This window comes from Emydura macquarii, unplaced genomic scaffold, assembly GCF_026122565.2.
Source record: "Emydura macquarii macquarii isolate MOO-44397 ecotype Brisbane River unplaced genomic scaffold, CSIRO-AGI_Emac_v2 contig_1043, whole genome shotgun sequence".
Classification (NCBI taxonomy): Eukaryota; Metazoa; Chordata; order Testudines; family Chelidae; genus Emydura; species Emydura macquarii.
Window position 1 is genome coordinate 10,975,183 of NW_027131180.1, and position 16,037 is coordinate 10,991,219.

At 41.5% G+C, this 16,037-nt stretch overlaps 1 protein-coding gene across 1 annotated transcript in view; it reads right to left on the bottom strand.

The window, feature by feature from the left end:
- Window positions 1–995: 995 nt before the first annotated feature.
- RPGR (retinitis pigmentosa GTPase regulator) overlaps window positions 996–16,037 on the bottom strand; it is a 108,311-nt gene continuing 93,269 nt past the window's right edge. Inside the window, exons 14-17 of the mRNA XM_067545115.1 lie at window positions 12,410–12,631; window positions 11,889–11,928; window positions 9,390–9,493; window positions 996–2,765 (exon numbers count right to left, since the gene is read on the bottom strand). Of these exons, the coding sequence (XP_067401216.1) occupies window positions 2,547–2,765; window positions 9,390–9,493; window positions 11,889–11,928; window positions 12,410–12,631 (585 nt within the window). The 3' untranslated portion in view covers window positions 996–2,546. The remainder of the gene's footprint in view (window positions 2,766–9,389; window positions 9,494–11,888; window positions 11,929–12,409; window positions 12,632–16,037) is intronic.

The window sequence follows — 16,037 nt, forward strand, 5'->3', positions numbered from 1 at the left end:
GAATCTGGCACAATCTATTGTGGCATCAAACATCCCGTTTTCATGTAATTGTTCTTAGAAGAAAGGACAGAAGGGAATCAAAAAAATATGCTATATAAATATAATTGGATCAAAATAGAATGTTTTTCCAAGTGTGTTTTGCTGTGTCAATAGCTTTAAGGAAACCTCCCATCCTAGAGTAACATCAGATTTAAGAGTATTGTTCTTCACTAACTGAATTCACACTTTAAAAAAAGAAATAGTCCTTAGGGTACTTTCCTCTGGGATCAATTCCAGCTCCTTTTAAAAATGTAAAACTAATTTCAGTTTATCACTCCTCTTCCAAGATTTTTTTCCTATTCAGACTAGGATCCAAGCAGAACAGAAGTCACAAGTGTACTGAGGAAAAGAGTAAATAGCATGCAGTTTGCTAGAAAGAAAATAACTTATTTAATGTTCATCTGTAGAACTCAAAGCTGCCTCAGGGAAAAATAGCAGAACAAAATGACAGGATCCTAATTGACTCTGGAAAAGGATGACCCAGAATGCAGGCTTTAAATATGATGCAACTTACTGCAGTCCAGAGGAGGCTTCATTAAAGTATTTGGGTATTTGCCATGCTTATAGGGACGAAGCATGCAGTTGGACCAATTTCTAGGTCAAGAGCAACTCTAGTCACTTGTGACAGGGTTATATAACGCCTAAGTAGCCCTGAAACTAGGAAAAATAGATAAATCAGAGGTGAAGTTGGGCCAAAGGCAGATTCAAAAGTGTGCACAAGTCAGTGAAATTAAATAACTTTTTCCTAGTTTGTTTTTTAAAGATCAGCTTGTCTCTTATGAAGTATTTTGAAAAAGATTCAATTTAGCTACAATTCTGGTTTTATATTATATGCTGTACTTTGCATGTTTATCGTTTTTTAATTTTTTGAATTTTTGAATAAGGACAAACACAATCCTGGGATGAGATTAATCACAAGATAGAATGTATTTATGTTTATTAATAAATTGCATTCTTATTTCTTATTTATTTGCAACTGAATTTTAAGGAATCTGGTCTTTTTTTTATTAAGAGAGAAATCTAGTTATTGGAACTATGTGTTAAATACAAGGAATGTTAACAACAAATAGAAATGAAAAATTCTGGGGAAAAAAACCCATTTGCATCCCACTGATGGGTCTGGAAATTGGTTGAAGCATTCACTTCTGCATAATCCTTAACCTGACAGAGGGCCAAATCCCTTCTCCTCCTTTAGAAAAGGTGCCCCCAAAGCCAGTGAAGTATTTGCCTGAGAAAAACAAGAGGAATTTAGCCCATAGTGATCTTTTTGCAACATCAATAGTAACTCTTTCAGATGTCCCAAACAGAAGAGTAGGTGGAAAGCAGGCAGCACCAACACATGAACTAATAATGGTGAAAATGTTTTCCTGCAAATGTCCTTCATAAAATGAAAAGGAAGAGAAATACAGAAAATTATACATAAACTCAAATGATTTCTTTATACTACAGAATGCTTTTCAAAGTTTTTCCACACGGCATCAGCTACTCTATAAGGATGAATATCTCAGTAGCCTTTCTATATGGTCAATTTATTTACTTTATTAAATAAAAAGTTTTGCTTACTTCAAGATGTCCACCATAATTAAGGGCCCACCATAATTAACTATCTCTGATGCTGTAGCCTGTAAGCTAACAAAACCTCCACTAAAGTACAATGAAGATTTGGGTGCCCAAGGAATGCAGGATTAGGCTCCCAGTGAAATGGTAAAATGACAATATTGACAATAGATTTCATTCTGCTCTGCTGTGGGCTTGATTTTACGTGAAGGAGAATCCCCTCAACAACTCCGATTGATTTCAACAGGAGTTGAAGGCACTCAGCATCCCTAAAAAATGAGTCGGGTTTCTGTAACGCCCTGATTTGGCAAGGTACATAAGCACATTACCCATTGCTTACAGTTAGGTATCTCACTGACTTCAATGGAACTATACATATGCATAGAGACAGGCACATACATAAAGTACCTTACTGAATTACGGCCTATATTTTTAAATACTTTTGAGTTTTATTGCTATTTTTCTATTTCAAAAATGAACAAGACAGATGATTTCTAAGTAGCTCAATACCCTTCTTAATGTTAATTTCAAAACAATGTTCCTAGCTATTTTATTGAACCAAATAATACATTACAGCAGATATTTACAGCTTTGCACCATATCAAACTGCAAGTGGTACCATGTAGACTTAAGCATAGGATAAAATTATTTAGGAAAAATTATTAAAATGCCTGAATCCAACTTTTCATAAAAAAATATAATTTTTTTATTACAACACAACAGTTAAGGCCACAACACTTCAGTAAAATTCTGATAAGCTTATCAGTTGCACTTACTAAAATAATCAATAGAAATAAATACCAAGACCATGGTCTTCATGTCCAAAACCAAGGCAAACTTAATTATTTAAAAAAAAAATCTGTCATCAGTAACAATAAGAAGTCATAATTGTTTTCAAGTATAAATTCCAATATGTGCTTGCAGCCTGTCAAATATATATTCTGACAGCATTACAATATTACACAGGTAGAGGACTTGGTCTTTCTGCCCTGGTTAATTGGAGGATTCTCCCTGGTGTGATTTTGGTTTTCATCTTTCCTGTCATCTCCTGGTAAATCTGCTTCCTTTTCTTTTTCCTTTTCTGTCTGGGGTGGCTTTTCAGATCTTCCTTCATTGCTGTTATGTACATTTTTCTGACCTGTCAATGACTTTCGCTTAAAAAGAGAAAACTAAAATAAAAGATGATATATTACTTACTTAGACAATTAATAGTGAAATTCAAGATGTACAAAAAAGCATGCACACAAGTTAAAAGTTGCACTGTCAAATGAACTTAGGCCACACATTTATGTTTAGCAAAATAAACCATTAAAAAGACATCTTTCCTAAACTTAACGTAAACATAAATGTTTTTATGATCTTTAAAAAATGTTAAAAGGATAACATTCCTCTTCAGTATTTGTAACTCAAATATTGTTGTATTGCACAAGTGTATAAGAACAAGAAACTGAAAATGAAACAGCACATACTGATGAGTAACACGAGTTTGTTTACACAGACCAAACTCAGCAAATTGCAAGAATTAAACAAACAGCATAAATTAAATTTGTAATATTTTTTCAGTTTTAAGAATTTAAAGCCAGATTCTGCAAACATATGTTGTGAACACAGGCAAACCATTTAGGCACATGCTTAATTTTAAGTATATCTGTAGTCTTAGTGAAGCCAATGACAACAGATTTTGAAGTTAATGGGACTACTCATGCTTAAAATTGTGTGTTTAAATGCTTTGCTGGATTGGGGACAGAGTGCTCAGTACCTTGAATGATTAAGCTTTGGGTCCCAACCCTACAAGGAGCTGCATGTAAGGTGATTCCCTGCACCCTTGTAAAGTCCCACTTAAGTTAATGGTGGGGGGGCCCACTGCACAGAGCACATTGCACGGCTGGGGCCTGCAACAGTCCCAGCCTCAGCCATCTCAACTGTTGGTCCCAGTGGGTAAAGTAGGAAACAAGTCAACAAGCCATGGGCATCCACTCCGTGAGTTTTCATCTCAATAAAACTCAAACTGGTGAATTATTTCCTTCTTTGAGGAATGTTGCATTAGGTCAAATAAGAATTATGGGCTTGATCAAACTTTCACTGAAGTCATCAGAAAGATTTCCAATGACTTTAATGGGAGTTGAATCAGATCCTAAATCTGAGTTAGACCCCACAAATCCTGAAAAATACTAGCTCTTAATTATGCTAAGAACAGTCTCATTCAAGTCAATATGAGTAATCGTAAGTAAGAGTTTGCAGGATCAGGCTCTTCACTTGCACTTTTTAAAAAAACATTTAATCTAAAAATCCCAGACAGGTTCTCTGATTTATTCATTGTCAATTATACAAGAAAACAATCCTGTATTTGTTTTAAAATATCTGTTGAAATAGAGGAAACAACACTATTCCTTTTTGGGTTTTTTTGCCAGGATATGGAAGATTGTGTTCAGAGAGTTCAGAGTTCATGTTCTTTGGGAATTGTATAAAATGCTTTTGAAAAGTCAGTTATTTAAAAATCTGGGGATGGAGTAAAGATGTTTACTTTTAAGCAGATGATATTCATCTTTTGACAGTGTTCTATTCGGCTGTTATTATTTCTGTTATTCCAAATTATGCATGACTATCTGCATTAGTTTAGAGAATAGCTTCAATCAGAGAGCAACATAGCCACAGAAAACTTATTTTAAAATGTATAATATATTGTACCTATAAATATTTTTACACTAGGATGTCTGACAAGGAGATTCCAGGAATAAAATCACCACTTAACCTTCTTTTACTTGCACAGAAATGTTTTCAACTTCACAATACTTCTCCCCCACAGTATCTGATGTATACCCAGAAAGTCAAATCTACAGAGGTGGGGGAGGGAAATGAAACTAGGTGGGTTGCTAGGAGGACAGCAACATTTAGTCAAATTAAATTTTAACAGAATGCTTCATTGTACCTGTTCCTATGGTGTGATTTCTGGGTTTTCATATTATCTTGTTTTTCTACAGTCTTTTTCTGTTTCGGAGGAGATTTTTGAAGCATATGTACCTCTGAACACAGGGATTCCACTTAAGTCAATGGGATTTCTGCAATCATTTGAGTTCAGTGGGGTCAGGATTTCACCTGGGTGTTTCCACAGAAATGGGTACCGTATGTCAAATATGTTGGCTACTTCTTCTCAGACCTTTTACATTCCCAACATTGCAAGTAGGACACAGGCCCTTGAAATGGGGGATAGTATTCTCTCTGCGTCCTCCAAACCTTCTTTTTCTTCTTTCTTTGGTCTCTTAGCTCTTTTCCCTCTGCTTGCCCCTTTCCATTACAGAGTACGTCTACACAGCCTGTGGCAGTGAGCATCCCAGCCTGGGGGTCCATACATTCCGGCTTGTGCTAGTGCGCAAAAAACAACTGCGTAGACAGCCCTCTGAAGTTGTGGCTTGGGCTGGAGCATGGGCTCTGAAGCCCACGCCCCTCCCTAAGCTTCAGAGCTCAAACTCCAGCTTAAGCCGCAACATCAAGCACAGTCTACACAGCTATTTTTAGAGCAGTAGCATGAGCCCTGCAAGTCTGATTCTATCAAACCTGGGTTAGGAGGCTCACTGCTGTAGGCTGTGTAGACATACCCAGAGGCTTTTCTCCAGTCGTACTGTGCTGTCCCCCCACCTCCACCCTGAGTATTCCTAATGCTGTTCACATACCAACAGGTCCACTCATCCTCTGATTAGCCTCTGCTCCACTCCTTGCTTTACCAAAAATAGGGGCACAGTAGGAAATAACCAGAGGAAGAGGAGAAAACTGATGTAAAAGCAGCATAAACCACTGCCACACTGTGGGACATATAGAAAAGAACAGTTACTGACCTTCAAAACTGTTGTTCTTCGAGATGTGTTGCTCATGTCCATTCCCAATTAGATGTATGTGTGCCAAATGCACTGGTGCCAGAAATTTTTCCCCCAGTGGTATCCATAGGACTGGCTCTAGCGCCCTCTGCAGTGGTGTGCATATGCGCCCATATATAGGGCACTGCCAGCCCCCCCTCCTTCTCAGTTCTTTCTTGCCCAAACTCCGACTGAGGGGAAAGAAGGTGGGTTGTGGCATGGACACGAGCAGCACATCTCGAAGAACAACAGTTACAAAGATAAGTAACTGTTCTTTCTTCTTCAAGTGCTTGCTCATGTCCATTCCATTTAGGTGACTCACCAGCAGTATTCCTGGAAGCAGCCAGGAATTCATAGACGTGCCATTTGCAACACCACTCTGCCAAAGCCAGCATCGTTCCGGACCTGGTGCATAATGGTGTAGTGGGATCCGTGGTGGGGTATGCACTGAAGACCAAGTAGTAGCTCTACAGATGTCCTGTATTGAGACATGAGCCAGGAAGGCCGCTGATGACTCCTGGGCCCTTGTTGAGTGGGCCGTCAGAGATGCTGGAGGCATGACTTCCACCTGCTCATAGCAAGTTAGGATACAGGCAATGAACCATGACGAGATTCACTGGGATGACACCAGTACTCCTTTCATCCACTTGACCACCGTGACGAAAAGTTGCATGGATCAATGGAAAGGCTTAGCCCTATCGATGTAGAAAGCCCAGGGCTCTCCTGACATTGAGAGTGTGGAAACACCTCTCTTCGTTAGAATTGTGAGGTTTTGGAAAGAAGACCGGTAGGAAAATATCCTGGTTGATATGAAATTGGGAGATCACCTTTGGCAGGAAAGCCGGGTATGGTCTCAGACTCAGTTGGGCCTTGTCCTTGTAGAAAACTATGTAAGGGGATTGAGAGGTCAGGGCCCTGAACATTGAGACTCGCCTCGCTGACGTGATTGCCACTAGGGACATGACCTTCCAGGATAGGTGCATAAGAGAGCAGGAAGCCAAATGTTCAAAGGGTGGACCAGTGAGCCTGGAGAGGACAAGGTTCAGATCTCTTTGAGGGATTGGGTCCTATACCAGTGGAAAGAGCCTTTCCTGGCCTCTGAAGAGTCTAGTTATCATTTCATGTGAGAAGACTGTTCTACCTTGGATAGGGGGATGAAAGGCTGGTATGGCCACTAGGTGTACTTTAATTGATGAGAAGGCCAAATCTTCCTGGTTTAGATGGAGCAAGTAGTCCAAGATAGCCTGGATAGGTGACATAGATGGGGAGATAGTGCAGTGAACCATTCAGCAGGTGAAGCGCTTCCACTTGGCCAGGTATGATGATCTGGTGGAAGGATTCCTGCTTTCTAACAGGATCTGCTGGACCTGCGCAGAGCAGAACCGCTCTTCCCGGCTCAGCCATGGAACATCCACACCGTCAGATGCAGGAAGGCTAAGTCCGGATGAAGCAGACAACCATGGTCCTGGGAGAGAAGGTCTGATTAGGATGCCAAACAGTTCATCCACAAGCTCCTTTATTTCTTCCACCTTGAGGCGCAGATTGGCTGCCACCCACTTGAGCAGTCCTTGTGGACTCTAAAGTCATCAAGTGGGACAGTGGTGGAGGGCCCCGCTACAGCTTCATCGGGTGAGAAGGATGAGACCAGGAGATTGGGATCATCCTCTCTGGTTGGGGTAGCTCCTTCCAGGCTCACAGTGGGTGCCTCCCCCGGTCAGATTCCACATCCAAGCCCAGTGCCGTATGAGGGGCCGCCGGCGGTACCGAGGCTCCTGAGAGTGAGCAAAGTTGTGGGATCACGGCTTTGGGGATCCCCCACAAGTTCCAAAACTGCCATGGCCTGGACCATTGCTCCTGAGACACCCCATCGATGGCATAATGGGGAAACCAGCAGCTGTGGTTGAGGACTGCCATCTTGGTAGGGCCACCTCCTCCAAGTCCAAAAAGTTGCTCCTTGGGGACCATGGGGGTGCTGACGCCATTTGCCCCTCTGCACCGTACTGTGCGTGCTGCTGTTCCAGTACCAGGGAATCCTACAACCAGCTTTTGTCCTTAGGCTTCTGATATGGACTTAGTGAAGGGGCTGGGATTCTGGGGATATGCACTGGGAATCTGTGGACTGGAGCCAGGGCTCTGGGGACCAGCAGCATTCTAGGGATCAGTGCTGTTGCTCTAAAGGCTGGCACCGAGATTCCAGGGACTGGAGACGAGAGCTCAACCTCCCATGGTGTGGCTCCAGGGACTGGTGCCGCAAGTCCACTGACCACTGGCGCCTTGGTGACAGGGATCACTGCAGGGGTCTCAGTACAGGTTTTCTCCTAGATTAGCTCGCCAAGGGCATAGGCACCTAGTCCCAGTGCAGAGGCCTCCCTTCCTGAGGCACTGGCGGCACGGGGATCACCCAGAGGTCCTTCATGGTCTGGAATGCCTCTGGCATAGTGGGCACCGCCAGGTGCCGAGGGCCCTTGCTGTTCCCAGGAGTCTGCAGTGGGACTAGGATGGGCTCAAAACCTGAATGGGCGATGAACCCCATAGGACTTGTGGGGATGGGTGGCCCGACACGGTCTCGCCTGGTCTCACGAGCCCTTCTTATTCCTCTTCAGCGCTGATGAGTGCCCCCACTCTATCTGAGTCTTCTTTGGTCTTTTCTTCAGCTCCAGGTATGGTGATCAGTGCCGGGAAGACGACAGCACTGGGGAGGCACTCCACGCCGAAGCTGACATGCTTGACACTGAGTCCGACCTACCTAGTACTGACACCAGCCTGAGTGTTGTCCATCAAGAGGGCTCTTAATCTAATGTCCCAATCCTTCTTGGTCCAAGGTCGGAAACTTTTATAGATTTTGCACCTCTCCTGCACATGAGCCTCTTCTAAACACTTTAAGTAGATCTGGTGCGGGTCGTTCACTGGCATAGGCTTCTTACATGAAGTGCAGGGTTTAAAACCTGGGGACCTGGACATGCCCCATCCCTGGGTTGATTGCTAACCTAAAACTATCTCTATAAACTAACACTTTATGAGTAAACTAACTATATACAGTTAAAACAATGAGAAACCACTAGGCTGAAGAACCTGCAGAAGAAAGGGAATGTTCCAGCACTGTCACAGGCAGTAAGAAGGAAGTTAGAGGGAAGGAGGGGGGCTGGCAGCGCTCTATATATGGGTGCATGCGTGTGCCGCTGCAGAGGGCGCTAGAGACGGTCCTATGGATACCACTAGGGGAAATATTTCCGGCACCAGTGCATGTGGCGTGACACCCCTAATTGTGAATGGACATGAGCAAGCACTCAAAGAAGAACATGACAAGAGGGGAAATATCCAAACAAGTGAGATGTACAGCACATATATGATACTTAAGAGATAAGCCTGGCCTCCCTCCATACTAGTGGCTACTTTTAATTTGAATGCTTTATGGACTAAAGTTAGTGTTACCCATCATATCATTACAGCACTAACCCATACAAATTATTCATTATTGTGGATCTTCCTGGAATTACAAAAGGTCAGATCCTGATACTCTTACTCACCCTGAATAATAGCTTATGCCAGGAGTGATCCAAGTTTGGATACTTTCCCTGGTTATGTCTCATCATCTTGCCTTGCTTCCATTATGGGGCAGTGGGTCATGATGCTTTAATATGATGTCTTATCCTCTCTATCTGCTTACTGGACTCATTGGAATCAATCATTCAGTAAGTTACTGTTGAATGTGAGTAAGGATGTCAGGCCCTCTGCAATTCTAAGAATGATTCATAATAATGGATACTCTTCCACAACAACTGACACATACAAAGAGATGTTCATTAGGGGCTTTTCAGTCAGGTATGAAGATGGGGCTCACTTGTGTGGACAAGGATAAAAAATTTCAGTAACTGCTCACCACTATTATTACTATTATATTATTAGTCAAATTACACAGAACCAAAAATTCAGTTGGTTTACCTTTTTAGTCCTTCCAAGCAGTCCTCCAGATATTCTGTCATCACTACTCTCTGAAATTGCCCCTGAAGAACTGTTCTCAGGATGAGTCTTGGTATTTTCTCTCTCTAAAACAACATAAGACATTAAATTAAACTTTTTTTTTTTCACAATTGAAAAAAGGGACCTGTACTTTTAATTATTTTTAACACTCAGACACACAAATTAGCTCTGCATCTAAAATGGAACAGACAGAACAGAATATTCAGTTCAACTTGATGCTCAGCCAAACCTCAGCAATTCTGTTTCTATTTTTCTCATTTCTGTTTTTAATATCTGTTTATCAGACCCCAGATGTTTGATTTTCAAATGCAGAATTAACACTGATGGCCCTGGCAAATATGTAAAATATTGACTAAGCCACCTACAACTTCTTATGGTTAATAGAAGACAGAGCGTGTTGCACATGAATTTAGAAAACATACCCCAACCAGCAGAGGCTGACTCATTACCCTTCATATCATCACATCACTAACCCATACAAATTATTCATTATTGTGGATCTTCCTGGAATTACAGAAAGTCAGATCCTGATACTCTTACTCACCCTGAATAGTAGCTTATGCCATGAGCGATCCAAGTTTGGATATTTCCCCTGGCGCTAGGATTTCACCTGATTAGCTATACCCACTAAGTGAGTTTCTTAGTTTTTCAACATCAACCAGGAAAATGAGAACAGTCCACACACCAAGAACTTAAAGGAGTGCATCCTGGAGTCTGAAGGACCAGCTGGAGAATGGAGCTAAGCAATCAGGAGATGAGGATCCCTTCACACAGGTATTGTGCTTTAGTTGATATTTTATTTTCTCCTTGTCCACTGTTATCAGTGGCATGAGCAGAAATTTAACATTGACCCTGTTTGGATGGGCATGTTCTGCGCTCTCCTACCTGGCAGGAGCTCGCTCTTCCCTCCCTCCCCCCAGTTCCAGCAGGAACTCACTCTTCCTTCCCCCAACTTTGGCCCTGGCAGGAGCTCGCTCTCCCCCTGCCCCTACGATCCTCAGGAGCTCGCTCTGCCACTGCAGCCCTGGCGCTTGGAGGAGCTTGCTCTCTCAATCCCTGCCAACCTGGCACTGAGAGGATATTGCTCTCTGCATCTCCCACCGCGGCCCTAGAGCCAGCGGAGTTCTGTGCCCCTGACAATTATTGGGGGGGCATGTGCCCCCGCTTGCCTCCACTTGTGCACACCCCTGACTGTGTATGAATGGGGAAGGATAGGGTTAATCTGAGCCTGAGAGATTATTCTCATGGACTCCCTTCACTACTATTGTAAAGTGGAGGCGGACACAAGTGCAGGTCGAATTTCCCAGAATTCTCAGAGATGGGCAAAATGATGACTGGAACTGTAATTTCCCCCTTTGCTTTTTTCCAGCTGAACAATTACAACAATGCAGCAACCACCTCCCCGCCACACACACAATTCTAACCCTGCTTTCTCTGCAATCAGTTCCTGCAATTATGACACTGCACAATTAATAGATTTGGCTTCAATAATGTCTCTCTCACAGATTTAAAATTGGCAGGGTTTAGTTACTATTTCAGCAGATAATATGAGTGGAATTACTCTCCTCAGATAAGGAAACTGATGGTATGCTAGATTTATGAGTGCAAAAGCATATAGGGGCTTTTGAAAATTTTATCCTGAGTAATTTAGGAGCCTAAGTCCACTTTTCAAAAGTGATATAGGCTTTTAGGAACCTAAATCTCAGACTTATACTGCTCCCAACTCACTTTTGAAAGTGGGACTGAGGTTCCTAAGTCATTCAGGTGCTTTTGAAAATGTTACCCATAATCTTTTCAAGAATTTTGAAATAACATTTTAATTAATCCAGGACTGGTGGCCTGTCTTTTTCCCTAGTGTGCTAATGAAGGCAGGCAACTAATCAGATCCTACAGTTTTCATAACCTTATAGATTTCATTTCATCCTTTGTTTCTGAGTATTCCTCATACAGTTTCATGCATGCTCATTACTAGAAGGACACTTGAAGAAGGCGAGGGTGAAGAGCTCTCTACTGCTCAGGATTCCCACAAGGTGAGGCAAGGAAACACACAAAACAGGTTTCCTGCGCCGCACAGACAGCACAAACACTGGCCACTACAATCAATTTGCCACCTGTCAACTAGAACTCTGATAAATTATCCTTTAACGGTCTGAGTGGCAATAAGTACATTAAAAAAAACACAGAATATTTCTGCAAGGAGCATGCCACTATGATAAGCTTCCCCAACTACACACCTCAAAATATCTTCTTGAAAACAGTATTTCTTTCTTGGAGGCAAATAAAATTGGTAACTTTGTTGTGTTGCCGGCTATAGCGCATTGCTTTGTGTGTCTTACAAGGTGTCTGTATCATTTAACATTTATATAATCTATATAAATATATAAATGTTGCAAGGTAAAATGTATAATTTGTATTTAGACTAGCTGTAATGATAAAATTCTGAATGGAAGGTTTTTGTACCTTGCGGAAGTATTTTCTCTTCTTGGGTGGTCTTTTCTTCCTATAAATAAAATAATGAAATCTGTATACAGTACTTTCAAACCCTTTAAAAAAACTATATTTAACTGAAGCATGTGACACAAATTCATTGTATTTTTTTAAATATTGCAATAGTAGATTAGTATAATTCCTGAAAAAATTACAGTACCAACGTAGGTATTACTTAATTGGCAAAAGATGAAATAGGATAAAAAAATAACATGCCTGTTCATCAAAGTAGCTAATCTTAAAAAAAGAGGGAAAATATTTATTTAGACATAGCATTTCAGAATATTTCCTTTGGCGACAAAATAAAATAACTGAATGATAACAGAACCCCTATTGCTACGAAAACCACATACGAATGAAAAACTAATTTGGACTCAAACATAGCGGTAAGTTTTCAAAGCTGAGCACAGGAATTTAACAGCATGCATGTTATAAGGAATTATATAGCTAAATTCCTTCACAGTACAACAACTTAAAAGAAGTGTTTGCGTTACCTCTGTAGTTTCTGCAGTGGTGTTATTGCTTTTTTCTCCCTCGGGTGTTTTACTATCATGTTCCTCCTTTTCATGCATTTTCCCATCATCATCACCGCCTTCCTCCTCTTCTTCTTCCTCCTCCTCCTGTTCTTTGTCTATTTCTTCATCATCATCATCATCATCCACATCCTCCTCCTCTTCATCATCACCAGACTCTTCATCTTCAGAAGATTTTTGATCCTGTGATAAAATGGAAGATATAAAAAAAAATAAAACTCTGCGTTCTGCAGCAGTGGTAACCAATTGCCTACCCTACAACAGCTCTATGCCACATATTGGAATAGACTCGGACACCCTGGCCTAAATGTTCCCTTCCCGGGCAGCTGAAAATATGAAAAGATAAAAGCATTTTATTTCACGGAGTATTATGAATCCTTATTTAGCTTCTGACCCTGTAGTCTTATTTTAATACCTGCTTAAAGTGCAAAACTCAACTCAGTCTTAATTCTGGAGCTATGGCCAATATCATCATAATAGCCTTTGGAAATCCTGTATAATACTTTTCATTTGATATCTCTCAGAATAATAAAATCTGTAATGCTTCCAACACTTTAACAAAAGGAACTTGTTAAATACTAGGTCTGTTGTTTCAAATACTGAAGTCATAGCAAATGGAATGCTCTGACGCCCTATAAATGCTATCATTCACAGCATGTTTGAGCTCAACCCAATATAGCACCTCAATATATCTAGGCTTTTCTACAAATAACGGTTTTGTTTTTGCGATAAACATGGGGTATTATGAAAAACTAATTTATCTCAAAGAACATGTCTCTGTGAAACTTGTTACAAAGAAAGCAATGAGTAAATTGTATGACTCATGTGACATCATTTAGTCCAATAACCTTTGCTATGCTATTTAAACAGTTTTGGTAACATGAAATATAACTTTTTTTAAAATATAAACATTCTACCTCCTACTGCAAATCTACAATGAGCATGTAACAGCCTAATCTAAAGTTCTAGCTTGGTCTTCTTATGACAAATCAATTGAGCTGTGTTCTCAGTTTATCATTTGATCAGAGTACATAAACGTATAACATCCTTGCACCGTATAGTTGTTTAGTTATCATTGTTACAACACCTTTAGATATCCCGAGCAACATTTCAGACACATTCAATGAGCTACTGAACATAACACAACAGTCCCAGTTGTAACTCAAAGCAGTGGTTCCTTTTCTTTTCTTTTCTTTTTTTTTTTTTGATGCCCTGTTTTGATTGGTTGGTGGATGGGCACTCCTCACCGGGCACACTTCATGCCCAGGCATAGTTGCTGTGTCTCTCCCGTTTTCTGTCCATTCTCCTCTCATTTTTGGCTACACTCTCAAAGTTGCTCACTGTGCCCATGCAGAAGGCTACGTGCTGCTCAGGGCAAAGGCCATTCACTGGTGGTTCAGTGGGGCTGGAGCACAGGATCTTGCAACCAAGCTGTACGTCATGAATGTGGACACAAAATCTTGAGCTGATGAGCTACTTCCTGGGCCTCTAGCTCTCTGGATGAGTTGCTCTTATGGGCAGGTGTATTTGAGGCTGCTGCAGCAGCAGGAAGGGTAGTGGATTTCAAGAAGCTGCCCACCACTATACCCCCAACAGCATGCTTGCAGTGAATAATCAGAGTGGATTCAACTTCATGCAGCTTTCCACACTTCCACTGCTTTCCTCTGCTCCACTTTCCATGGACTAGTCTAGGGCTCTCCCATCCCCACAGGCCTGTCACCAGGTTGAAAAACACTATCTTCCGTACACACATATGCAGCTTGCACTCAAATCAATGGGAACTCTGCATGCATTTGTATCTAAGGGCAGAATCAGGCCAGCTCCCTTTAAACACTGATAAAATCCTAAGCTTGGATATGCTAAGTTTACATGTTATCTAACTGCATGTTTCACTTTTTCAAAGCAGAGAAAATGAAAGTTTCCAGCAGGACAATTCTGCCTTTTTAGGATGTGGATGTTCCTGATCGACAGATCTTGTCCCCTTAACATCTATGGAGCAGCCTGTACCCACATGATCCATGCCTGGATCTCCACACTTCCATGTCAAGGGAATGGGAGGTGCAGGGGTCACTTCTGCAGCAGCAACCCCCTCACTCTCTCGACCCTGCAGATGGCACTTTGCCTTTTGGCAAGGGGGGCTCAAGGCAGGGAGTAGGTATGGAGTGGAAGCTGGGCTGTATGGGCACACATCATCCCCACATTGATTGATCCCACAAGGATTTGCTGGGAAGGGATATGCAACTGGGAGTGTATTATCTTTCCTGCTAGCCCCATCTATGCTGGTCAGGGGCAGTCCCGGCCAGGAAGAATCCTTGGCAGTAGAGCAGCATTGTAAGTGTACTACCAGGGAAATGGGGGGAATGCAGGGAAGCTAGAGCTGATATGAATGGCCCTGACCTTTGGGGATCTCTGAGGTTTGTGATGGGTACTGCAGCTCTCTGTGCTGCACACAAGCCTCATTCCCAGCAGAAATTCTGCAATGTTATCTTCACCAAGATTTCCTCCCCATTTGCTCCCTCCAGCCGATTTCACTGCAGGAGATGACTCTTTAGTTCTGAGAGTACAGTCTTCATTGAAAGCAATGAAAAAGCCTCCCCATACACAATCTTGACAACAGAAAAAGGGAATCACAAGCAACCCAAACGATTTGTTGTAGATCACCCACCCATCAAGTACAAGGAAAGGCACTGCCCACAGATGTAATACTTTGTTTTGCCTACATTACAGTGTTTTATATTACCATTGGGTCTTGTGAACTCACATATCATTGTCAGGTTTCCTGGCAGCAAGCTGTGCAGATTGCAAGGAGAGAGCCAACTGTGGACTACACAGGGGACTTACAAAATGGGCAGTCATCAGTTTGAGGATGTTGACAAGCTGCCAGCAAGAATCAAGCTTGCTGGCTTTTGGAACAAATATGAGAAGAGTAACAAGAGGTTTCAGAAAGGTATGATTTTGTTGTTGAATATTTTATTTTTACTGAGGAATGTATTTATCAAGTTACAAATAACAGTCTCTACAAACCAGATTAATGTCTATATCATTATTTATTCAAGCATCTATAAAGCAAAGGAAAAAAATACTAAGGGTTCAGCAAAAACTGCCTTTTTCAGGCCAACTCTAAGGAGGAAGACTTTACAGACAAAAATTGGAAATGTTTTCATTTCAGTTCTGTGAAATTGCTGTTATTTATCTTTAGAATGGCACACATTCAGACCTGGGTCTGCAAGTGCTTGTACATTGCATAGGGTTACAGCACTCCAGTGCATATGTGAGAGGAGATTACACATGTGCACAAGACAGGATGTCTTTCTCGAAGATATGGTCCACCTCAACCAGATGTTATGGACTTGATGCAGAAGTTACTGGCTGAAATTCCATGCCTTGTGTAGATCAGGGATGTCAAACTCATTTGCTGTGGCAGGCCAGATTTGAATTAAATGTACTTCAAGTGGGCCATACATACCATAAATTGAAATACTAGGCACAACCATTTTGATGTAGTAGTATATTTTATTTGCTAGATATCAGCGATATAAAAACTGCAGTAAATTCACTTCTACAACTACTACTATTTTACGATTAAAAG